This window comes from Emys orbicularis, chromosome 3 (genome assembly GCF_028017835.1).
Source record: "Emys orbicularis isolate rEmyOrb1 chromosome 3, rEmyOrb1.hap1, whole genome shotgun sequence".
Lineage (NCBI taxonomy): Eukaryota > Metazoa > Chordata > Testudines > Emydidae > Emys > Emys orbicularis.
This window is the reverse complement of record NC_088685.1, coordinates 110,476,250-110,503,633: the sequence shown is the minus strand read 5'-3', so window position 1 is coordinate 110,503,633 and position 27,384 is coordinate 110,476,250. Positions and strand designations below refer to the sequence as shown.

General features: G+C 38.4%; 1 protein-coding gene across 2 annotated transcripts in view; it reads right to left on the bottom strand.

Annotated features, from left to right (window-relative positions):
- The window catches only part of VTA1 (vesicle trafficking 1), a 78,463-nt gene that overhangs the window by 42,899 nt on the left and 8,180 nt on the right, over window positions 1-27,384 (bottom strand). The window contains exons 2-5 of one of the 2 annotated variants that reach the window (XM_065400720.1): window positions 21,826-21,907; window positions 12,820-12,914; window positions 8,455-8,582; window positions 5,539-5,614 (exon numbers count right to left, since the gene is read on the bottom strand). In XM_065400720.1, the coding sequence (XP_065256792.1) occupies window positions 5,539-5,614; window positions 8,455-8,582; window positions 12,820-12,914; window positions 21,826-21,877 (351 nt within the window). In that variant the 5' untranslated portion in view covers window positions 21,878-21,907. The remainder of the gene's footprint in view (window positions 1-5,538; window positions 5,615-8,454; window positions 8,583-12,819; window positions 12,915-21,825; window positions 21,908-27,384) is intronic. The other variant, XM_065400719.1, reaches the window with a different exon arrangement.

The window sequence follows — 27,384 nt, the reverse complement described above, 5'->3', positions numbered from 1 at the left end:
CCTTTGATGAGGGACCTTGTCAAAGGCTTTCTGAAAATTTAAGTACACTATATCCACTGGATTCCCTTGGTCCACATGATTGTTGACCACCCCCCCCCCCCCAAAGAATTATAGTAGATTGGTGAGGCATGATTTCCCTTTACTAAATCCATGTTGACTCTTCCTCAACAAATTATGTTAATCTATATGTCTGTTCTTTATTATAGTTTCAACCAGTTTGCCCGATACTGAAGTCAGGATTACAGGCCTGTAATTGCCGGGATCACCTCTGGAACCCTTTTTAAAAATTGATGTCACATTAGCTATCCTCCAGTCATCTGGTACAGAAGCTGATTTACAGACTACAGTTAGTAGTTCTTCAATTTCATATTTGAGTTCCTTCAGAACTCTTGGGTGAATAGCATCTGGTCCTGGTGACTTATTGCTGTTTAATTTATCAATTTGTTCCAAAACCTCCTCTAACAATACCTCAATCTGGGACAGTTCCTCAGATCTGTCACCTAAAAAGAATGGCTCAGGTTTGGGAATCTCCCTCACATCCTCAGCCGTGAAGACCGATGCAAAGAATTCATTTAGTTTCTCTGCAATGGCCTTATTGTCCTTGAGTGCTCCAATCGTCCAGTGGCCCCCCCTGGTTGTTTAGCAGACTTCCTGCTTCTGATGCACTTATAAAAAAATTGCTATTACTTTTTGAGTCTTTGGCTAACTGTTCCTCAAATTCTTTTTTGGCCTTCCTAATTGAATTTTTACACTTAATTTGCCGGTGTTTATGCTCCTTTCTATTTTCCTCACTAGGATTTAACTTCCACTTTTTAAAGGATGCCTTTTTGCCTCTTACTGCTTCTTTTACTTTGGGTATAGTAGTTTGGAAAGGTCGGGAACCACTGCTCTAGTGATATTGTATAATGCTTATTTTTAAAAATCAGAATACTGTGTGGTACTGAGTCAAACACCATACAAAAGTCTAAGTATATTACATCTATGGAAGTCACTATCAATCAAAATTGTAATTTCATTAGAAAATAATAGGTTTGTTTGAAATGACCTATTTCTCATAAAATTAACCAGCATTAAAAATATTCCTATGTTTTAATTCTTTGTCAATCAAATCTGTCTCAGCTATTCTGTTATTTTGCCCAGGATTGATTTCAGGTTAACCAGTCTACAGCTATCCAGGTCATCCTGTTTGCACTTTTTGAATATTGGAAACATTATCACTCTTCCTACCTTCTGGAATTTCCCTAGCTGTCCAAAATTTATTAAACATTAACATCAGTGGTCCCACAGATCTCTCAGCCAATCCTTTTAGGACTATTGCATGCAAGTTATCCAGGCCTGTTGACTTAAAAATATTTATCCCTAGTAGATGTCTAACATCCTCAGTTACAAATGGACAGGAAAGGATTTCATTATCCTCATATGATATGAGTTCATCATCCCACTTCTTTCCAAACACAGAACAGTATTTATTGAACACTTCTGCTTTTTCTATATCATTAACAACAATTTTATCCATCTCCATCTAATAATGGGCCTATGCCATTGCTAGGATTTCTTTTGTTCTTAACATATTGAACTTCTTCTTACTGTCCTTAACCCTTCCAGGCATGGATTTCCCCCCCCGACTTTAGCTTCTTTCATCAGTTTTCTGCACTACATAACTTCTCATTTATATTGATTGCTATCTATTTCCCCCATTTTCCACTTGTTATATACTGCCTTTTGATTTCTAACTGCTGCCTTTACTTTGCCACTGAACCAGTATGGGCTTCTTTTGGAGTTCTCCACATGAACTGTATCTTTGGATCAGAGAGTAGCAGCCGTATAAACCAAATAGACTGCTAGATAGAAAGAATGCAAAATTCTCATAATCCAGCTGAGCCCTAATATTTTGTTTAGGGGAAAAAAACCTACTTGTCTACTATTTGCTTTATGTAAGCATGAAAGGACAAAATTATATCTTATACTAGAAGGACCTAGATACTGGCTTCACCATCGTTTCTTCTTCTGTGCCATCCAACTATGAGAAGTGCAGTTGTTCCTCTTTTCAATATTTAGAATGCTCTTCTCACTACAGCTGCAGCTCTGGGATGCCCTGCTGCCATTTAAGGTGCCCCATTTTCCAGTTAATCCTCTTCCCATATTGCTTTCTGCTCCTCCATCTAGTACACAGTATCTCAGTTTCCCATGGGGGTGTGAAAGGATGCAGTGACTGTTTAGGTTTGGACTGAACAGAGCTTTGAGTGTCCAGCAGGAACCTAACTGGAGGCATTGAAGAAACAGATGGTAGTGTTCATCATTGCCTAGAAGGGTATTCCTCTTTATTGGAGCATATATGTCTGTTGTGGGGAGGAGTTGTCAGTCTCAAAAGACAGAATATACATTTGGTACTTTCCCCTGATCATCTCTTCTACTTCATGGTTGGTTAGGATTACCTGGGGGAACAGGGTAGCACTGATCCTGAGCGCTATGGCTGATTTCTGGCTACTGTGTATCCTGATGGATCTGCTGCTGAAGGAATGTGGAGTTGCTTGTTGGTCACTCTGATGCTTGCCTGTTAGCTTTTTTCCCCTTTACTGGTCTGTTTCTGTGGGGGTGGAAATGTTGAGCCACAGGAGAACCACTGGAGCAGTTACTCCATTTTCTTGCCTGAGCTGTTGTCTTGGCAATGGGAGTCTATAGCAGAAGAACCATTATCACTAAGCTCCCCCTGCAGCCTCTCTGCTGGAGGTGGCAAAGATGAGATGCTCAAAACTGAGAGTTAGGGATATTCTGGCATGAGACTTCCCTGGCAGGAGGGGGTCTTGGCAGCATAGGCTCCTTTTCCTCTCCCTACCAGATCTGGAATGTGAGAGGAGAGAAGTCTGCTTGGCTGCTTTCCCCTATAGCCAGCCTGACAACTGAAGTCACAGGAAGGGCTGGAGTGATGCTTGCGCTCTCGCTACTGCTCCTGAGCAGATGAAACTGTGTAACCTGAGTCCTCTGGGAGACTTGGGTGTAGAGGATGGTCTGGAGGGCAATTGGAAATGTAATTTATGGGGCTAGAGGCTTTGCAGCCCTCCAGAGCAGTTACCTTGCATCTGGGTGCTTCTGCTTTCCATCTTCCTCTGAGTGCTGGGATTCTTCAGATTCTGATACCCCTATTCCTCCTCCTCCTTCCTGTGCTGGGCGTGCAAACACAGAACCCAGGCTAGAAGCCCCCAAAGTGTCTGGCTGCATAGGAAACTGATCATGTGAGCAACTAGGGTCTGGAATCCTTGTTGGAGTCAGTCATGTTGGTTGTCAGCTAAGGATGTACAGTTTACATTGGCTCAAGAGCCCAAAGATTGTCCCTCACATGATTCTTTAGAAAGTGTGTCTTTAGCCTTTGTTATGCCTCAGACCTTTGCTATCTATTCTTCTATATGCAGTGTTGTAATTGTGTTGGTACCAGATTAGAGAGACAAGGTGTTGAGGTAATATCTTTTATTGTACCAACTTCTGTTGGTGAGAGACAAGCTTTTGAATTTACACAAAGCCCTTCTTCAGGCCACAAGCTTGTAAGGATAACTGAATCTTCCGCTTAGACCTTACATCTTGGGATGTGACTTAAAAAGATGTAATTACTGATTTCCATCTGCTACTGGGGGGAACAATGTTCCAAGCTCCTGGATTATAGAAGATTAAAAACTCCAGTTTGAACAGTGTTGGTTAGTTCTGATTAGATGTAGGTCAGATGGTAATGTAAACTTAGAATCCAGGTTCTTGTGTGAAAGCACCTTTGTCTACCAATTTCTTTAAGGGACCCATTCAGTTTTCATTGCTGTCAATGGGCATTCTTCCATGGGTTTAAGCCCTAAGTGAAGCTAAATCCCTTCTCCTAACTAGCATAGCTGGGCTAAAATCTGGGGGCAGGGGAGAACAAATGACCACTATGAACTATCTTTGAGAAAGATCACAGCAAGCATCATTTTACTCTGAACCCTCTAGTATAGCTGTGGTACTTCCTACCTGAAAATTTTTGCCAATTTCCATTTGGATAGGTTCTATCCCATCCCCATTTAGAACTTCTGGCATTAATTTTTCCACAAATGCTACTAAGACCACATATCCTTCTGCTGCTAGGACACCAAGTGGTTTAACATTTCAGCATCTTAGGGCTGGTCTACACTGGGGGTGGGGGGGGGGAGGGGAAATCGATCTAAGATACGCAACTTCAGCTACGTGAATAGCGTAGCTGAAGTCGACGTATCTTAGATCGATTTACCTCAGGTCCTCACAGCGTGGGATCGACGGCCGCGGCTCCCCTGTCGACTCCGCTACCGCCTCTCGCTCTGGTGGAGTTCCGGAATCGACGGGGAGCTCGTTCGGGGATCGATTTATCGCGTCTAGATGAGACGCGATAAATCGATCCCCGATAGATCGATCGCTACCCGCCGATCCGGCGGGTAGTGAAGACGTACCCTTATTTTGATCTTCCAGGTATTCTAAACTGCCTTTGACTAGATGTGAAATCTGCCTGTGCTAGTCTGCAATGGCTTTCTTTTTATGTCACGGTCCAAAGATTTCAACCTTTTTGTCACACTTTTCCATCAGGACTCTAATTCAGTAAATTCTGCAGAAATCCCTTCAGTTTTATTTTCTAGAAAGGGAATAGAAGAACATGAAACATCTTGTTAAGACTTTATCTGCTCCAGTATGTTCCAGTCTAAATCTCCTGCTTCAAGAGTAAGAAAGAGCAGGTGACTCTACCACTGGCAGACACCCTTACTTTAAAGCAGTCCTGGTGGTTGTTCTCATTTTTACCAGGCATACTGTCATCCCATTCAGACAGGTCTGAAGTCTTTGTCTGAATAAGAAATCTGCTGTAAAAAGTGGCTAGAACCAAATCTACTTTAGTTACTTGCAATTTTTAGTTTAGAATTGGCTTTCCAGAAACTAGTCCTGGTGGTGCTCAACATACTTATAAAGTGACAATTCGTGACATTAGCAGTACATTTGTGAACTGAACTTTGGTACTTGCTGACATCAAACATCATTTTTTAAAAGATATCTATTATTTGTTGCACCAAAAAATGTATATTGTACTTTAAACTTTATATAGTGCAACCTCAATTATCAGTGGTGAGAAGCGCTTTTCTTTAAATGGGAAAGGAGGAAGAGGACTTAGGCTTTCCCATTTTCCCTCCCCAGTTCCCCTGGTGACCTTCCCTCTAGCTGGTGCAATATTTCATCCCCACGTAAATGCACAGTATGTTCATTACTAACTGATAAACACTTGTATAGGTATAAAATTTCTATGCATAAAGGACAATAATACACACAACCTGTATCTTACACTTATGGAGGAAATACTCGATGAGATTCCCTCTAGATCCTATGATCACAAGAGTGAAGCTGTAGATGGCAATAAAACCCATCTACACTGACATTCACAATTAACAGCTGATATACTGAGAGTCAAATGGTAGAACAAAGCTTTAACAGACTAAAACCGTGTCTTTGTGTCATAGCTGGAAAGAAGCAATCAATGATATACTGTATACCTGTGTAACTTACCTCTTCAGTGAGCTCCCCGAATACCGACAAAACATCTATCAGGAGACTTGCAGTATAAAAGGACTTTATCATGTTTCTGCAAGAAACAAACATCGTGCTAACTTTAGTTTCTTATGGTGAATATCACTAGTATCAGGTTTTAAAGGTAAGCATTTTTAGGCCTAAAAATCTCTAAAAGTAGATTTGTCAATTCATATCTTTGTTACAATTTTTCATTGAAGTCAGGTGCACATTCATTTTTTTCAATGAGTTTAATCTGGATAGTCCTACATAAATATTATTTTAATAATAAAGTCTTTAAACAATAACACAGACAAACTGAATAAGGAACTATTTGACATGTAGTACCATAGCAATATTAAGAATTTTGCTTATTATTGGTGCTTAAAAAATGAGAAGGAGATATTATAAACTTAAAAATTATATGATGTAACCCCTCCACTCAAAATTTCTAATCTTTGCTACTAACACCACATGATTAAAAGAATTTTCCTTATTATTTGAGCTTTGATGTTTCTTTCAGATTGGACAATGAAAAATAATTAAATCAGTTTCACTTTTGTTTATAGTCAAAGTCACTAACCTTAACTTTGTCATAACACTGTATTATCAAACACCACAGGGAAATGTTTTTGTTAAAAAAAACAACTGTCACTGAAATTTAAAATAAATGAACATATTTTAAAAAACTTTTTCCACAATATTTGGATCTAGGGGTCAATTTAAATTGATAATGCCCCTTTAACTATAAGGCAAAATACAGATTTTTTCAAAACTGATCTGAAGTTTTGCTCTGTAGATGCCAATTTGTAAGACATTCTAATGTATTTTCATAAAAATAATTAGCCATTATTATTTTCTAGTAATACCATAAATCAAACCACATTACTGTGACCTTAGTGATGTGTCATCATCGATATTTTAGTAGTAAAGCAGTAGAAATACTTTTGTCATGTTTCATGATGATGATTCAGTATTGGTCTCAGGAGTCTCTCTTCTTAGGTCAACATAAGGCTGTTTTCAAAATGAGGTGCATAATTTGCCAATAAAATAAGGCATTATATACTGAAAGCCATTCATAGAATCATAGAATATCAGGGTTGGAAGGGACCTCAGGAGGTCATCTAGTCCAACCCCCTGCTCAAAGCAGGACCAATTCCCAACTAAATCATCCCAGCCAGGGCTTTGTCAAGCCTGACCTTAAAAAGGCTAATGTAGTGCCCATCTTTAAAAAAGGGAAGGAGGAGGATCCAGGGAACTACAGGCCAGTCAGCCTCACCTCAGTCCCTGGAAAAATCATGGAGCAGGTCCTCAAGGAATCAATTATGAAACACTTAGAGGAGAGGAAAGTGATCAGGAACAGTCAGCATGGATTCACCAAGGGGAAGTCGTGCCTGACTAACCTAATTGCCTTCTATGAGGAGATAACTGGCTCTGTGGATGAGGGGAAAGCAGTGGATGTGTTATTCCTTGACTTTAGCAAAGCTTTTGATACGGTCTCCCACAGTATTCTTGCCGCCAAGTTAAAGAAGTATGGGCTGGATGAATGGACTGTAAGGTGGATAGAAAGCTGGCTAGCTCGTCGGGCTCAACGGGTAGTGATCAATGGCTCCATGTCTAGTTGGCAGCCGGTTTCAAGCGGAGTGCCCCAAGGGTCGGTCCTGGGGCCAGTTTTGTTTAATATCTTTATTAATGATCTGGAGGATAGTGTGGACTGCACTCTCAGCAAGTTTGCAGATGACACTAAACTGGGAGGCGTGGTAGATACACTGGAGGGTTGGGATCGGATACAGAGGGACCTAGACAAATTAGAGGATTGGGCCAAAAAAAACCTGACGAGGTTCAACAAGGACAAGTGCAGAGTCCTGCACGTAGGACGGAAGAATCCTATGCACTGCTACAGACTAGGGACCGAATGGCTAGGTAGCAGTTCTGCAGAAAAGGACCTAGGGGTCACAGTGGATGAGAAGCTGGATATGAGTCAACAGTGTGCTCTTGTTGCCAAGAAGGCTAACGGCATTTTGGGCTGTATAAGTAGGGGCATTGCCAGCAGATCGAGGAACGTGATCGTTCCCCTTTATTCGACATTGGTGAGGCCTCATCTGGAGTACTGTGTCCAGTTTTGGGCCCCACACTACAAGAAGGATGTGGAAAAATTGGAAAGAGTCCAGCGGAGGGCAACAAAAATGATTAGGGGTCTGGAGCACATGACTTATGAGGAGAGGCTGAGGGAACTGGGATTGTTTAGTCTGCAGAAGAGAAGAATGAGGGGGGATTTGATAGCTGCTTTCAACTACCTGAAGGGGGGTTCCAAAGAGGATGGAGCTCGGCTGTTCTCAGTGGTGGCAGATGACAGAACAAGGAGCAATGGTCTCAGGTTGCAGTGGGGGAGGTCTAGGTTGGATATTAGGAAACACTATTTCACTAGGAGGGTGGTGAAGCACTGGAATGCGTTACCTAGGGAGGTGGTGGAATCTCCTTCCTTGGAGGTTTTTAAGGCCCGGCTTGACAAAGCCCTGGCTGGGATGATTTAGTTGGGAATTGGTCCTGCTTTGAGCAGGGGGTTGGACTAGATGACCTCTTGAGGTCCCTTCCAATCCTGATATTCTATGATTCTATGATTCTAAAAACCTCTAAGGAAGGAGATTCCACCACCTCCCTAGGTAACCCATTCCAGTGCTTCACCACCCTCAGAGTCGCTAGCCATTTTATAATGGTAGCTTTAAGGGGTAGTGACGAACGGGTTTAAAAAAATCACCAAGAGCAATGAGCAGATGACAACCCAATGTTTTTCCATAAATCAGGAAAGAATGACAGAGTTTGGATATTTGAATTTCTGGACTCTAGATTTATTACTTAGATTAGGTAATGAAGACAAAAGATACTTTCAGCCATTTGCTTTCATTCTTCACTTACTTGTGAAATCGCCCAGCTCTATCTTCATTGTCTGCATATAGAAACATTTTCAAAGCATAATTCTCCACATGGGCACAGCCAACTATTTCCTGAGTAATAGCTTCATTATCACCCAGCTGCTTTTTCATCTGAAGCAAGTTAAAAATACATATCTGGTTACTGACTAGCTCCCAGCAATTGAATTTCAAGGACATAGGATCAGTTTGCTAATTCAAAACAATCCAGATGCAATTAAACACAGAGACATGATTAATAACTTCACTTCAGTTTCTTATATTATGACAGAGCGCAGCCTTTTGGGGAGAAAATATTATGAACTAATAGCTCTGAACTATGTGTATTAACACAGAAGCATTCTTCACAATGGTCTTTAGAAATACTGAAAGAAATATGCACACATGTTGCTGGGAAGGAATATACAAAGTACATCATTTTTTCCACTATCTGAAAGACCATACGTTCTGAACTCTGAGTAAGGATTGAACACTACCCAATTCATAATGTGTGTTTCATAGAGTCACACTGTAGATCAGTGTGACTATATATTTTTTATGTCTTACAAAACATTTCTGTGCTGCACATTATAGTATTTAATAAAAACTCAGATCTAATGAAAAGGAAGTCCCAGCTCTAACCTGACTGCTCTAATGACCTAAATATTTACTGGAATGCTCAGTCTAAGCAGTGAACTGCAATTCAAAGACCTCTTTTCAAAGTTGTTACAGAGTACAAGAAGCCTCAGGTTTCCTAATAAAATCCGTAAAGTAAATAACACTGGTACAGTTACAACAGGTGGATGTAGGGCTCCTGAATAGACTTACTGTTTGCATTTAAAGAAATCTCAGTTTATCCTTACAGAACAAAAAATAGGAATACTACACATAGTACAAACATACAACTTCTATACTGCCAAAAATTGGAAAGACAACTTTGAATGGTAGTCTATTTTTTTTTTTCAAAGGGTGCACATGAATAAAGTTTAATTTTACAGGCTAGACATCTATAATATTAGGAACACCTACAGCAATGTAAAAAGCAAACAAAATACCCCAAAACAGCCCCTCGAGAGTTTTAGACCTGAAATGTAAACATTATTGCAAATAGTTATTTTTCTTTACAAAAGTAAATTAAACATGATTACGTTACAAAACAACTGGTATTTGAGAAAGCTTAATTTTCTTCCCAGTGAATTATCATTATTTGTAAGTAATTTTGTCAGACTTATATTTGACCTAAAATATGCGAACTTGTAGTCACTGCTTTTATTTATTGAAGATGAACTCTGTCATTTCATGCAGATTTCCTTAGCCAAGATTTTACATATAATGGGGCAGTTTTAATAAAGATACTCCAATATAAAGGAATAGATATTCAAAGGCTCAAAAAGCACACAGGTGCCTAACTCTCATTGAAAGTCAATGGGAATTAGGTATCTAAAGCTGTGCCTTTGAAATTCTTCCCCAGAGAGCACTGTAGTGCTGAGGTTGAACATTATGTACTAAATTATGGTTTATAATTCAAACCTCAAAGCATGCACAATGGATTTACTTTGCCAGAACCATGTAAGATAATACAATTATCTAATGCAAAGGCATATCCACACAAAATAGGTAAAGTATTTCATAATGCAGTAACAAATATACAGTATTAAATAATAATTAATCATGATAATTTACAAAATAATGATCTTCATAACATATTTTGTTCCTGGTAATTTCCAGACAGCTCAGTTATTTTATTCTTTAAGCCATGTTACTTTTACAGTTATACAGCATCTGCATTTGACTAAGCATGATAACTGTTTGTACCTCACCACCCGTGACAAAGTCTGACCTACCACATCCACAAAAGCTCAAAAAGCCCTGAGAAATATTTAAGCCAAGACCAGAAAGACATTTCTGTGCGTCTGCTGGCTAGTGAAAAACAACTATGCCTATTAACAAATCATCAACGCCTCTTTCAGAGAAGCTAAAATGCCAAATTATCTAAAAATGCTAGCCTGTGCAAGCATTAAAAAAAAAATCTGATGTTTAAGAACCTTCCAACTATAGTTCTGTCTCCAGCCTCCCATTCCTAGGCAAAAGAGAGAAAAGGGCAACAATTAACTAACAAAAAATGACATGTGCAACATCCTCGATTCTCCACAACTGAGCTTCAGACAGGGGCACACCATGGAGACAACCACAGTAGCAACTAACACATGACACTCCTTATGGCAATGGGTAGAGGCCACATCTCATTGCTCAAATTATTTGACCTTTTTTCAGATATGAACCAAAAGGTGCTATTGGACTACCTCAGGGGTCGGCAACATTTGGCACGCGGCTTGCCAGTTTATTTACCTGCTGACGCGGCAGATTCGGCTGATCGCGGCCCCCACTGGCCGCGGTTCGCCGTCCTGGGCCAATGGGGGCGGCGGGAAGCCGCGGCCAGCACATCCCTCGCCCGCGCCGCTTCCCGCCGCCCCCATTGGCCCGGGACAGCGAGCCACGGCCAGTGGGGGCCACGATCGGCCGAACCTGCTGCGTCAGCAGGTAAATAAACTGGCCCGGCCCGCTAGGGTGCTTACCCTGGCAAGCCGCGTGCCAAACGTTGCCGACCCCTGGACTACCTACATAACACAGCTGAAGTAGATGGTGTAGTACTACTGCTCCAATCATTCATTTCCAAGAGGATTCAGAGAGTGGTGATGGGAAATTGCTCTTCTCCAAGACAAAAAAGTTATTTCATCTCCCCTTTTTTCCCCATAAGACCATTTGAAGATGTGGCAAGATACAACAGGCTCCAATGCCAACATGTCAATGACACTTTCCTGTATATAGCATTTTTGAAAGATAAAAGATGAGCAAGAATGTCAATGCCAACAAGACAGGAGTTACTGAATTAATAGCTAGCTCAGACTGAACATAGACAAGACTGAGGCAGTGCTGGTAAGAAAAATGCTTTGAAGAACTAGCTGGTACATTGTCCTTGGCTTCATATTCAAATAGCATAATGCTTTGTGAATCTATTTAACACATCCCTAAGCTAAGGCATCAGATAGTATCAGTGGTATTAAAATATATATATATATATATATATATATATATATATATATATATATATATATATATATATATATTTATTTATTTTTAATACCACTGATACTATCTGATGCCTTATATATATATATATATATATCCTCCTTCCACTGCAGTTTGCTAGTAAACTTTACTATTTACTCCCAGATGAGGCTCTGGGCACAGTGATCCATGCATTAGTCACCTCCAGATTCAATTATCACAATTCACTCTATTCTAGGATAGAACATGAACACAATGCAGATACTCCATCTTGGGCTGCCTCTCTGCAGAGTGGGACAGACTTCCATCAACACTTCACTTCTGTGTTCCCTCCATTGCTTACTAGTCCATTTTCATTACACGTTCAAAGATTTGTTATCAGACATCAGAATAGCCCAAAGAACGACCACTTTGAGGACACATTGCACTAACTTGCATGATGGTGATAAAAAAATAATTTTCCAAGCATAGCTTTCCTTCACCAGGGAGGAGAGAAAGGAAGACAACTCCATGAAGGGCAACAGGAATTTTACATTAGAAGTTATTAGGTGGCATTCAGTTTCTATAACTTTATTGATGTATTCAACCATGCATTTCCTTTTTCAATTTACTCCTCTTCAGTTTAAGATACTTTTTTCTTTTGCACAGTATTGGTCCTTGCTTCTCAGAGGCTCAGATGATTATTTATGTAATAAGTGAGTAAGATTAAGGTTGCCACATTATGAATTCTTGACTGATCGAGTTCAGAAATTATGACAGATCTTAACATTTTAGATTGTTATGTTAGTTGATTTTACCAGAATGGGAAGAGATTTATTCCTTCCAGCAAGACATTTGGGGTAAGATTTTCAAAAGCAGTCAGCATTGGGTTAACCACATCCACTGATGTCAATGGTAAAACTCTCATTGACTTCAGTGGGAGAAAAGATAGGCCATGAATGAGCACTTCTGAAAATCCTATCCTTAGGTCATCTAATTTCTCAGTAGAGTTTAAATAAAGTATCATTGTAATATGTTTACTTCACGTGGAATTTTATTGTAAACATTTTGTTTGTATTAGATTTCAGTTAGGTTTGTCTAAATATATGTAGACCCTTTCCCCCTTTTCAATCCTTGTGTCACCTAATTTAAAAACAATACATTACAACAATTAAACAGTAAGCTTGCACCAAGATTTGTCTCATTAATTAATGAGAAGGGAAAGGCAATTCCAATTGTTTAAAGATGAATTTTTTAAAAGTGAGGTAGTAGCAGATTCTGTAATAGTATAGCAAAAAAAACAAAAAAACCTCCAACTACTTACAGTTTCCAACTGATCCATTAGTTTGGATAAAAATTTGCGGCACTCTGGGGTTTTACTGTCAAGTTTCATCCCAGTCTGCATAGCATACAAACGGCCTTAAAAGGAGAGAAAATATTAAAAGGTCACTAATGAAGTAAGTAAGTAAGAAAGAGAGTGTGTGTGTGTGTGCGCGCGCGCCCCCAAACCAGATATTCTTAGAAACAATTTCATTTTCACATTGTAAAATCACAACTCTAACCCTATTGAGTGTTCAAGTACATTCATTATTGCAGACTTCAGGCAAACTGGATTCTGCAAAGATTTATGCATGTGCTTCACTTTTTGTACTTAGTAATCAATTGATTTCAATCAGTAAATTTTTGCAGATTGAGGCCTAAAATATAACTATAACGAAGCATTTGTAAATAAACACCATCTTATTTCACTTCCCTTAGGTATAAGAGTTTATCTGAATTAGAGTGATAATTAGAAGTTATAGATCCATTTCCCTCATTAAGAGGCTCCCTTTTTCAAAGAATAGCATATGTCAGGAGCTGATCACAATTAACTAATAGGTTTAGAGTTTAAATTTCTCTTCTAATAGTTATTTTTTTACATATCTTGATTTAATAGTATTAAATTTAAAGTTTGACAGGTGTAACCAACCTGTCCAATTTTAATATTTTTGGAATTTAAACAAGAATTTTCATTTTTTATTCTCAAAATGCAGATTCTCTATCCAGAGAAGTATTTTGAAGGTACGGACTACAGGCAAGTGAAGCACAGGGAGAGCTTAAGACATGGAAAAGAACTAAGAGTCATAACAAGAAACTTCAAATCCCAAATCTGCCATTCTTTCTCAGACCTCCCATCTGTCCAAAAACTTCTCTATTCTGATGTTTTATACTCACCTACTCTCCTGCACGTCAAACTTTTTCTCCAGGGCTAACTATCTATTCTCCTTCCCCGATACCCTCTCCACTCCTTCCCTTTCTTGTCTTGTGTCTTTTCAGTTTGTCTAATCTGTTTTCAACTACAAGCTCTAATCATGCCGTACTATGTTTTAAGCATAGTGTAAATTTATGGTGCTATATAAATGGTTAATAACTCTAATATAGAAAAGTGGGAAATCTTTTTGCCATACTGCTACATGATTACAATCTCAAGTTCACCACCATTTTCACATTACTCTACACATGATCAGTTTAACAATTTGACAAACTAACTTCTCAAAATATTACTTGGCTCCTTGCTAAAATGTCTTTGTGTCATGTCGTAGGACATATTTAATTACATTCACAATTTCTACTGATGCATAAGGTGCTGGGGATCTTGACCCTGGTCCCAGTGACATCCTTTTAGAATTCTTCTCCACACTGGAACTGGTGGTATGGGTGTCTGGTTACTTTGGCACTTGCTGTAGATAGTCACCTCAACTCCAGCTTGGAAGATGTCTCTTTCATGGATTTCTCCAAGAGATGTAATTTGAGCCTTGTGTTTCCTGATTTTTTTTTTGGGTGCAGGAGGGAAAGAGTGCCAGCTTAAGCACTTGTCAGGGATATGTCCTTCCCTGAGGCAGAAAAGACATCTGCTGTGCATGATGAGCAGGGTTTAAACCTGGTGGGTTAAGCAACCATTGTGCTGGTAGTTGGGACCAGAGCCTCATCCCAGCAGGGGATTTCCTCTTGTCTTTTGTTTTTTGGACCACCAAAAAAAAGTAATAAATTAAACAATGAGAGTGAACAGTCATTCCTTCAGAGTAACGTTGGGTTTGAAGCTTGAGATACAGAGTGGACTGGACACGATTCAGATTCCATCTTGAAGTCAGGAACGGTAAAAGGGAACTGAGGGAGGGTCACAGGTCCTCGACATTTTCTGCCCTCATACTGGAGCACAAGGAAGCAAAGGGCACATGGGCTGCCCTGATGGATGTTGTCATTTGAAAGATTCCAAACCTGCATGAATGAGGCACATGCGCATGTACACTGGGATCCACTCCCATATTCAAAGAGGAATTTAAAGGCTATCAGAAAAGAACCTAGACCCCTGTGGTCAGTGCAAATAGAATATTTTATTGTTAGCTTATTAAATTAATTTTATAAGCGCTCAGCCTCATGAACTAAAAGTGTCAGTTCTGCATTAGGGCTTGTGGATGCTTATAAACACAGATCACTTTAGGAACAATGGATCCCTTGCCTTACTGTAAAAAAATCAAAGTAAAATGGGGTTCTCTCAGCCTGCATATTTTCTGACAAAGTCCCAATCATGTGGTTTATGGAAGAGATTCTAAGAAGTTACCCCTGAAATTACTGTACCTTCTGCAAAATAAGGTTTGAAATTATGCTCTATACCAGGGGTGGCCAAACTTACTGACTCTCTGAGCCTCATACGATAATCTTCAGAAGTTTGAGAGCCGGGCGTGTCTGCTGGGGCACGAGGCTTCCACCCTGCAGGAGGAACCTGACAAGGTGAAGCCCCAAGCCCCAGCAGGCATGCCGATGGGGCTGAAGCCCCACCGCCCTGACGCAGGGCAGAAGCCCCGAGCTCCCCGCCCACAGTCTGGTAGGTGGAGAATGGGGGGAGGGACATGGAGTGCTCCACGAGCTGCACTTTAACTGTAAAAGAGCCACATGTGGCTCGCAAGCCATGGTTTGGCCACCCCTGCCCTATACTATATAAAAATTTAAAACGCACAATCCACGGTAGTTGATACAGAATACATATTTTCCCCATTTTATTTTATTTTTCCACTTGGTTTATCTTATTTATCTATTTCACAGTAACAGGATAAAAACTCACAGGTTCTTTTCTCCGTATTTTTTTTTAACATGGAACGCAAACCAATAATTCTATGTTATGTTGGGGGGGGGGGGCGGGGAGAGAGATTTGGAGACTTTTTTACAAAGATATGCCCATACAATGGTTGAAACTAAAATGTAAATGGATCACTAGAGGTATGTGGAGTCATCTAACCATGATATTTCATTGCAAGAATAGAACATACTCAATTTATTATTATAAAATAAATATCACCATAAAATAAATTTTTTAGTATTAACTGTACAGTAAATTGGAAACTGCCTCAACAACTCCAGTGAATTAATGTTGAAGTTACCAATCTGTCCCTCCTTCACATCATAATACATTAAATCCAATAAAATTGCCTGGAGGGGCAGAGTGGGTGAGTGTAACAAGGTGATTTTGCAACTGGCAGAGGGACTTGAGAGTGGTTGTGGTAGGGAACCCGCAACTCCCATTCTGAATGCAGATAAATCAGAGGGCATATTGAACTTGCTGTGTGAGTAAAAAAGGGCTCCAAGCTTCCTTCAATGATTCTGAAGTAGAACAGAATCACTCTGGCTATCAGTGATTAGGTTTGAACAGTGAGTCTCAAAATTTGGTAAGTCTTTCCAAAGTTTAGGAAATGTACCTCACATGGGCCAAATACCACATTATTTCAAAACCAAATTTCTTCAAACCAGACAAAGTATGCACTCCTTATTCAGGAGCATGCACTGGCCAAGTTTTAAATTGTTAAAATAAATCTGAGTTATTTAACCACAAAAAAGACAAACATTTTTTAGCAGATGAAAAATAAAATACTTTTGCCTTCTGACTCCTCCCTGTACACATTTGGATAATTTAAAAAATAGCCTAACAGCTATATAATCAACAATGCAATAAACAAAAAACAAAAACAAAGTTCTAATTTTGAGACTAAATAGGAACTTCAGTCCAAAAGATATGTTTTGGGTAAAAGCTCTGAGCAACTGAAAATAAGAGTCTGGCAACTGAAAGAAACTCAGTAAGTTTAAAAGCAGATGGAATTTATCATATATACCCGCTTATCCTTATCCTCCCCCCCCCCCCAAAAAAACCCCACCTACATTAAGATATAGTTAAGTTTAAGAGTATGTACCAGTAATTTTTTTTTACCCTCCAAGGTGCTGCAATTATCCTAAAAACAAGCATTACAAATCCACAAAATTTAGAATTAAGGATCCACTTAAAAGAAACCCAAGCATATTAAAATAAGCACATGTAAAGCACCCAAACAACTTTAACTCTGCCCTGCAGTAAGGGCTCACCATATGATTATGATTATGGCATTTTAGTGTTTGTGGTCCCAGATACAATTAAATACATTTTTAAAACACACTAGATTCCCCCCCACACACACTTTTTGCCCCCCGATGGCTGTGTTATAGGAACACAGAAATTGCCATACTGGATCAGATCCACAAACCATCTAGTCCAGTGATTTCTGATGATGGCCAGCATCAGAGGCTTCAGAGGAGCTTGCAAGAACCACTGCATTAGGCAGATACAGAATAACCTACCTCCCACATTAGGTCTCATCCTAATTTTTAATAGTTAGAGTTTGGCATAAAACCTGGTAGCATGAGGTTTAATATCTCCTCTAAAATTTGTTGTATTAATTATAAAAACTCTGGATATTCTTGTTATGCATATAAATATCTAAGCTCTTTTTGAATTCTATTAAATTTTTGGACTCAACAACATCAGTGATAATCCAATTCAGATTTATGCAAAAAATATTTCTTGGTTTTCACTTTTGAATTTGTTGCTTTTCAATTTGACAGTCCCCTTTCTCCTAAGATAGGGAGAAAACAGAAATGTCCCATCTACATCCTCTATTCCAATAATTGTTTTATATACTTTTTTGAAGTCTCCTTTCTAAGGTAAACAAACCTAATCTTTTCAATCTCTCTTCATAGGAAAGTGTTTCCATGCCTCTAATCATTTTTGTGACCCTTCTCTAGCCCTCCTCCCCCGCCCCCTTAGAAACACTCTGAAATATCCTTTTAAAGAAGAGATGACCAAAGTATTACAGTTGGGAGTAAGCCATAAGCATTATATTTTTCTCCATCTGGTTGTTTATGCAAAACTAAGGTCCCAATCCCACAACGATATACACCTCTACCTCGATATAACGCTGTAGAGCAGTGCTCCGGGGGGGGGCTGTGCACTCCTGTGGATGAAAGCAAGTTCAATATAACGCAGTTTCACCTATAACGCGGTAAGATTTTTTGGTTCCTGAGGACAGCGTTATATTGAGGTAGAGGTGTACTTAATTTTACTACAGTCCAAAAGTGAGGTTGAGCATGCGGGTAGGTGTTTGAATGATAAGGGCTTCACATATTTGTTATTCTGACTGCAATTGCACAACGAGTAGATATCTTCACTGAGCTGTAGGCAGAGATGCCCAATTCTTCTTCTCAAGTCCAGGTTGTTCCTTTACTGAATTTTTTAACAGACACCTAATAGCCAGAAGACAAAATTTATTAGGCCCTAAGCATTGCTAAGTATGATAGGAGTTCTCAATGTTCAGGGGCAACTCCCAAGTGAGAAACCAAATCCCCACCTCTTCCCACCAGTTTGCTGAGGGAAACCAAACATTAATAAATCATCAGTGATATTTCCTCATTTCTTTTCTTAAAGAAAATAGACTGAATTGTTTACATTCCCTTAAACCCAGAAATTTTAGTTTCCATGATATTGCAAAAGCAATAGAACATATAGCTATGCTACTTGCTAAGGTCACACACACATTCTGTTTTGTCTGACAATGTTTGATTCCTAATAGCCTCATAGGGAGGCTAAGTTGCTTAATACCACACACAGCACAGAATGAGATCCTCTTTATGCTTTATATTAAAACTGTATTATTTCAGCCAAAGGTGACTCCTTTTAAAACGATGAGAACACTTTACACAAGAGCTTAATGGCTCAAGATGTCATTTTACATCAAGATGATTATGAAGCTCATTTTCCAATTACTTCTCTTCTGTTAAACTTGAAACAATGTATTTAGTGCTCGTCCGTAAAGGAACCAATAATACTCTGTAAACTGAAGAGCTAGGCTTAAAATGAAGGCACCCACTTGATGTTAACCTTTAGATCAAAAATATACACAGTGGAAAGAAAGCCAAGCAGTTGTAACTTCTGAAATAAAAGCCATAGTTAGTCATACATTCCAGCTGCAAGAACACACAAATTTCCAAAGTCTTAATTGGACCTGTTAGAAGCGCTTAGGTATTCTTTGTCAGAAAAAAAGTGACCTACAAATCTTCATTACTACTTGTGATACAGATGTGAGATATCTGAAGATGAATAAAAGATGCTGATTACTCACTTTTAATCTCACTTCTGTTTCAAGCAATTTGCTTAATATATAATTACAAAACTATATTACCTTTGCTCTAATGTTCTTAAAATTAATGAAATATTTTAGCAGCTCAAATTTTGTCTACTCAAACAAAACTAAATCAACATACAGAGACTGGGGTGGTGGAGAGGTAAAGAAAGGTTTGTGGAGTAAGCTACTGCCACCATCATTTAATACTGCAAGGAGTACTTCCTAGTAATATATTATCGCTTTAAATCTTTTTTTATACACAAAGATAGAAATATGTTTTACTAATCAATAACAGTTTGTTTCTATTACTTTTCTTGACTTTTTTTATTTTTTAAGACGGGACATTTATCTTCAAAGTCATAAAGACTTGGCAAGAAAAATGTTTTTCCAAGCAACTGAATATTTATGTTTCAATTTGTTGCCCTTAATCTTTGTTCAGTAAATACTAAGTGTGGGTGTGCTGGAAGGAATTATACAATGAGCTTTGACACAAACTGTTCTGCTTTTATTCATGTCACGCAATACTAGTTTATTCCTTCTTTTCCTAATGCACAGCACAATTTCTCCGTGAGTAGTTTGTCTTTAATTTGTGCATTGCACTCATTTCTATAACATAGTAAATTATTCCAGATTTCAGCCAGGATAACAGAAACTTTTTTTCTTTTTTAAATGAATTTAGTACTAAATAAAAATAAAATAGCAGCAAATGAAGTTCTATCCACAGAATCGATATTATTGGTAGCTGCTAGCTTCTAATTCTGCCCCACCACATGCTTCTACTCTGGCCTAGAGGGATGACGAATTGTAATGACGAATAATAAGTTCTCTCTACAGGAGGGTAGATTAAAATATATATATATATATTTTTTTTAATTGGATTCTTTAAAATTTAAATCTGACTTTTTATTTTATGTAAATTATAATGAGATTTTCTTTTTAAAAATAAACCTGTTTAAAATGAATTCTGAATTTAATAAAAATATGTTAAGGTCTGACATTATTATAATCTCTTAAAATATTGAATAAATATGTTGAATCTATGACTGTCACCATCAAAAATTTTGAGTTAAAGGATGCTTTTCTAAATAAATTAAAAATCCAAGGAAAAACATCTAATTTTGGAGATCAAGCTTTAAGAATATGGCACAACAGGTTATGTACTGTAGTAAGGGCTTGATGCTGTGGGGGACACTGGGACCTGGCCTATGACTCCAGGAGACCCCCATCTTGTATCGCATCAGGATCATCCATTGAGCCCACCTCGGTCTCTTACTCCTATTTTATAGCTTGTCCCTGACAGGCTCAGTTCTCAAAATTATGACTATTTATGAGTCAACTCACCACAGAAGCTTACTCTCCAGTTAATGGAAGAGCACTAACCTGCCCAGTAACTACAAGCCCTTGCTTTGGATGGTTCTAGGCACTTCAAGTAAATGGCCTTTCTCTGTCTCCTTGCTTGTGTACACAGAATGAGATACAAACAAACTGAGAACCATTAATTTCTCATCTGCCTCCCTCTCTGTCTCTAAATAAATAAAATACTGCAGTGCAAAAGGCATGTGGGTTACAGGAGTAGAAGTCTTCCATAGGTGTTAGTTTGTTTTTCTCCCCCAGGGTGAAGAATTGGGGAGGGGTGGATCCAGTTTATGTAACACGGGATAAGAAACAAAGTGTGCAAAAAAAAAAAAAAAAAGGAGCAATATTGGTGTTCAAGCAGGACCCTGTGGGAAGAAGGAACAGTATTCTTCAGAGTGCTGCCTCTAGTGTTGATTTCAACACCTGTGAACAGGAGGAAAAAACTGCCTTGGCTGCAGGTCATAAAAAGACCCTACTCGGGAAGATTTTCAAGAAACTCCTCTACCACCGGGTAAAACAGGAACATGTGCCAAATAGGTGCAAGTCCTAACTGACAGAATGAAACACCATAATGAAAAATACTCCTCAGAAATAAATGACCTGAAGATGATGACGTGAACATGCCTAAACAATCTGAATCAACTGGTTAGTAAACTTATTTTTGCATCATTCTTATGGATTGCCTACGAGGTCCTAGTATGCTAATAAATGATAATCTATGACAAGTTATTGTAATAAAATTGTGTTTTGGGTGGATTACTTACTTATGAATTTCAAAATGTTTGTATGCAAATATAATTGGCACATTAATTTTTTGTAGGAATATTTATCAACTATATTATTACTGTTACTGCTGGACTCCTGAAATTATTTTTTATTGCTCAATATAATCAAACATCCTAGGTCAGGGTCAGCAACCTTTCAGAAGTGGTGTGCCGAGTCTTCATTTATTCACTCTAATTTAAGGTTTTGTGTGCCAGTAATACATTTTAACGTTTTTAGAAGGTCTCTTTCTATAAGTCTATAATATATAACTAAACTACTGTTGTATGTAAAGTAAATAAAGTTTTTAAAATGTTTAAGAAGCTTCATTTAAAATTAAATTAAATTAAAATGCAGAGCCCCCCGGACCAGTGGCCAGGACCCGGGCAGTGAGAGTGCCACTGAAAATCAGCTCGTGTGCCGCCTTTGGCACGCATACCATAGGTTGCCTACCCCTGTCCTAGGTGAAGATTTCCTGTTTAAAAATAAAGTTCTATTAGACATTTGTGAATTTTAACTTTTAAAACCATTTTTTTTTCAACCTGTTTGGTATGCTGCTAGAGATAAGGGTTTAAATAGATTTAGATAATCCGTATATTTATTAATTATCTTCCCTATAAAACTTGGTTTAAAATAAATTTTATCATTTAAAATGTGTTACAAACAGTTGCACTAGGAGGAATCTTGCATTTACAATCACTTTTTTTAAGCAGTGCACTGAGTAATATTCAGTGAGCGACTTCCTTTACCATTTTGTTTCAGGGTCCTTCTTAAACATAAGGGATTATGAACGTCCACCATCTGCAATGTGTACCACCAGCAGCACTGCAACTAAACAGAAATCAGACAGTAAGTTACCTGTATCCAAAAAATAAAATAAATAAAAAAATAAAATAAAAAGTACTGTCTTCATCATCCAGTAAAAGCATGGATGAGTTGTAATCAGGACCAGCAAATTCCAGCAAGACTCCATAGATGAAAAGATTGCTCGGTTCATTTATGCAACAAATTCCCCCCTTTCATCTTGTTCAGAACAAAACATTTCATTGACATGGTTCAATCATTACGACCAGGCTACACTCCACCCAGTAGAGCAGACACTGCTGGAAGTTTGCTGCATACAGTGTATGAGAAAGAAATTGAACAGCGCGCAAAAAACATTGATGGGAAATGCGTTAATCTGAGTCTTGATGGGTGAAGAAATGTACACAATGATCCTGTTGTATTTGTCTGATGACAGAAGATGTTCTATTTTACAGAAGTTCTATCTCACAGAAACAACTGATACATCAGGAAATGACTATATAGCAGAATACTAAAAAGAAGTAGCAGTAAAAACTATAAAACTGTGAACAAAAATTTAAGTATCAAAGTGTAGCTTTATCACAGACAATGCTGCAAATGTAGCAAAGATAAGAAGAAATCTAGAAGATAATTGAGGGAACCTGAAACTTACAACATATAGGTGCAGAGCTCATCTGATACATATTTTAGCCAAAGACTTAAGTAAAACTCCAGGAATAAAGAAAAATATTGTTGAAATTTAAAACTACTTCTGTAACAACCACTTTATTTCAGCTTCACTGGAGAGCAATAGGATCCAAACTATTTCTCCCCCAAGATGTACGACATAATTCAGTGGCTGAATGTTTTGAGCTATTTATTAAGAATTGGCCTATTCTGATGATAATTTATGAAGAAAATTGTGACAAAATAGACGGAGCTATCACAGACAAAGCAGTCAACATTGCACTAAAGAGAAATAGAGAAGATATGCTGAATACACTGAAACCTATTTCCATAGCCTTGAACAAACTGCAGAAAGATTGCTGCTGTACTGCTGATACTGTTGAAATTTGGAAAGGACACTGAAGAAAAAATACTCAACAACGATGTTAAATTGTAGGCAGGAAAGAAGCAGATAGGTCAAGCACTTACTCCACCTCATTTTCTTGCCAACATTCTCAATCCAAAGTACCAGAGTAGATGCCTAACTGCTGAAGAAGATGCAGCTGCTATGACATGGGCATCTAATAGTCACCCTTCAAGTCATACCAACCATAATAAATTTCAGGGCTGGAGGTGAACCACTCAAGCAATATATGTTTGCTGATTATGTTTTAAAGAAAGTCACACCACTGAACTGGTAGAAGTCAGTAGCTAAGCACCTGGAACCATATTATGCTGAAGTGCTAAACTGACTTCTGACAGTTGTAGCCTCTTTTGCAGGCATAGAAAGACTATTTTCTTCATGTGGACTAATTCATTCAAAGTTGAGAAATCGATTGGGAATTGAAAATGCAGGAAAACTTGTCTCTCTCTTTCAGCCTATGCATAAAAACAAAGAGGGAGGGACTGAGATTTACTAATTTTAAAAGTCTGAAACACAGTCCAAGTAACTTAGGTTGTCTCATTTTCAACAGACTTAGGCAAATAGGAACTTAAGCTCCAGTCACTTTCACTTAGACATATTTGAAAATTTTCCAAGGCTCGCCTGAAATATCAGTAATCAATTTTATTCACTGACTACAGTTAATACCTCCGTTTCTTTATTAAATCATTTAGTTGTAAATGTGAAATATGTTCTGATAAGAGAAGTTTGTGCCCACAACATTTAAGGTTGTTTTAATAAAAATAAATTTTATATGCTGTTTTCATTTAATTAAATTCCAGTTACCATCCTAATCCAGCTTGACACAAATCATGAGCAAAAAATTAGTTTTTTGTTATTATAAATAAGCAATATATTATTCGCTATTTTCTAACATATTAAAATGTACAATTAATAAGAATCTGAAAATATAAAGCTATATATTGTTGCTTAAATAGATGTATATAGTTACAGTATACTCTCTTAGGTAGAAAAAAGATGTACCAAATCTAGCACAAAGGCTTTATTTAGTTGTAAGTGAACATGTTTTAATGGTTATATCAACCAATGAGAATGCAACTTTGTTTAGAAAGTAACTAAAGTACAAATGGAAAAGTTGATTAACATCAACTATTTAAATCAAGGATTTCCACTTGGTGATTTAAATCATTATTTAAATTGCCTTGATTTAAAATCAATCCACCCTGATTTCCAGACCCATTCAATCCAATGTGGACAACTGTTCTGTAGCAACAGAAATAACAACTCCTTTCACGCTCCTCCAGCGCGGCTGTACCACCCCCAGCTCAGCCCCCAGCCCTTCCTCGCAGCTGCCTCTCCTGAGTGCTCCTGCCTGGGGTCTGTATAGCAGAAGTCTACGCCGCAGCGAGAGGAGGACAGTCAGACCCCTTCCCCCAGGTAATAGATGTAGATCATCGGGAGAGTACAGGGAGGGCCCAGGCTGGGGAGGAATCACGTGGGGGGTCAGATGGGGAGTTCACATGCCTCCCCCTTATGTCCCTCCCATGAGTGAAGTGCACCAGCAAGAAATGATTTCTACTTGCACCACTGTTTATTCCACTATGGAATTAGTAGTTTTAGTATTCATCATGCTACTTTTTTCAGGATGGCCAAGTCTAACTCACTTGAATTAACTGACTCAGTACGTTACCTATTTTGCAGTATATATGTATATATACAAAAAACACCTTGGAGGGTCATATGCTCCCCCCTCCATTACATAACATGGGAGATGTAGATGGGCAAAAAGTCAAACAGTAAGAGTTTGATTGAAAAAGTGTTTGACTCAAAAATTTGATTCAAACAATAAGTCCTCCCCAAAGATAACAAAACTTGAAATTCCTGATATTTCTAAGGAAAAATACAAGCAGAAGAAAACTTTTTTTCTATTGGAGGAAAAAATAGCCAGACTACCTTTAAAAAGTAAAAAAAGATCCCATTCAAGAAAAAAAAAATCTATTTTCAGTTCATGTTTAATAGTATTCCAAATCCTGGAATTGAGGGGGATCATTTACAGTACCACATTTTAAAACTTACCACAATGTTGTATATGTGCTGGGTGGTCTCATTTTTCAAAACACTATGTAGGAGATACATATTGTACTATTAATACTACAAACTTGATACTATTTCAAAAAAATTGTGTTGAAAATTATAAACAACTATTTTAGAACATACTATTCTCCAAAGAATACCAGCTTGTTAAATAAAATGAATTAATTGGAAAATACAGTTATATTTGCAATTACAAACACATGTTGCAACTCTGAAGTTCAGCCGGTAATGCAAATAGGCTTTACAAATCTCAATTAAGAATCCGAGAAAAAGAATGACCAATTCACTCTTCCAAGCTCTGGTCTTTCAGTGCTGCTATTTAAAGACCAACTTCTGGTCCTTTTACATAAAGTTTGAATAAAACTAAAAAAGTCTGATCTGGTTAAGCTAAATACTGTGCAGCAACATAGCTGTCAATGTATTTAGACTGATTAAATTTTTATTTTATTATTCTCTAAAAAACAGGATAAAAAAACACATGAATTTAAAATTGCTGACTTTAATTGGAGGATACTCGTGGTCATTGTGATGAATAACCTGTTCATTTACTCTCAAGGGAGACAGAAATAGGACAGATCTAGGCTCTCAGTCAAATGAAAGGTACCAGGGGGTTGCCCCATAAATTACAATGAAGATGCTCGCTATGGTCAGAGCAAACACAAGGAAAGCTTAAAATATTATGAGGAAGATGACAATGGGCAATAACTTGATCTGTAGACTTGCAAACATTACCTAAAAATTATCAGGTTTTAATCTTTTAAAAGGTCAGTATTAATATCTGCGTCTTTAATGGTCAGATTATTGCACTTCCACAAAACAATTAAAATAACACACTATCTCCAAGTACACTGTCAGTCAATCCAATGCACTTTCTAAAACCTTACTTCAGCTTTAACAATCAGATATTCCAAACATCCCAAATACTTTAAACAGAGCTAACAATAGCAAATCAATGGCTTTCCAAGTTAAAAGCTTTACACAACCTAACAGATTCGGATCTTAAGCCTCATAATAAAATAAGTTACTCATAAAAAGAAAATGATGTTGGTCAGGAGAAAGCATTTTTAAAAAAGTCTTCTTTGTCTCATCACTATCTGTTTGCTTAGTATGTAACATGAGATACATATAAAGGAAAAAGCAACAAAAAAAACTTTTACGAAAATTGACAAGGGTTGAAGACAGGTTTTACATTTGCTTGGTTTCTCTTATTGACATAACCAAGGGAAATGAAAATCTGTTTTTAAAATACTAGCTGAAAGAATAAAAGGAGACTCCCCTGTCTTGTTTTTTTTTCCGGGGGGCAGGGGTGTGTGTTAAAAACGTAAGTTTTATCTATGGCCCTCATTACCATAGTATCTAAGTGCTTCACAAACTTTAATGTATTTATCCTCACATCTCTCTTTTGAGGCAGGAGAATACTATAATCCCCATTTTCTAATGCTGAACTGAGGCACGGAAAGGCTAAGTGACTTGTCTAAGGTCACAGAAAAAGTCTGTGGCAGAGCAGGACCTTGATCCCAAGTCTTTGGCTATTGCCCTAACACTGGACCATCCTTCCTCTCTTTAATGGCCTGTGTGAAAATGTATCACAAATAGCAACTTTGTTTGCCTTTGTTAGAAATTTAGAGGATTAGTAGGTTGAAGAATGAAATACACTCATCCCTGGTTCTTCCAGGCAAAGACTGAGGGCATGGCTACACTTGCAGATGTAGAGCGCTGTGAGTTAAACCCGCCTTCGTAGAGCGCAGTAGGGAAAGTGCTGAAGTCTGTCCACACTGACAGCTGCTTGCACACTGGCGTGGCCACATTTGCGGCACTTGCAGCGGCATTGGGAGCGGTGCATTATGGGCAGCTATCCCAGCATGCAAGTGACTGCACTGTGCTTTTCAAATGGGGGGGTGGGGTGGAGTGTGACAGGGAGTATGTTATGTGTATGTGGGGGGAGAGAGAGTGGGGTTTTGGGGGGCTGAGAGCATGTCAGCATGCTGTCTTGTAAGTTCAGAAAGCAGCAGACCCCCCCCCACCCCCGCCTCTCTCTCTCACACACACACAGCATTCCACACTAATGGCTTGCATGCCGGCTGTCAGAAACGGAGCTTTGAAAGGGCATTTCCGCATTCCTACAGGAGTTCAAAACAATGACAAGAGTGGCCACTTGACTTATGGGGATTATGAGACGTTTCCGGAGGCCGATCAGAGCGTAGTAACCCAACACCTTGTTCACACTGATGCCGTGCGTTGTAGCCAAGGCGCAGCAAACGTTATTCCTCTCGCTGAGGTGGAGTACCAGCAGCGCTGTAGCCGCAGAGACAGAGCGCTCTATGTGACTTGCCAGTGTGGACGGGGAATGAGCTAGGGCGCC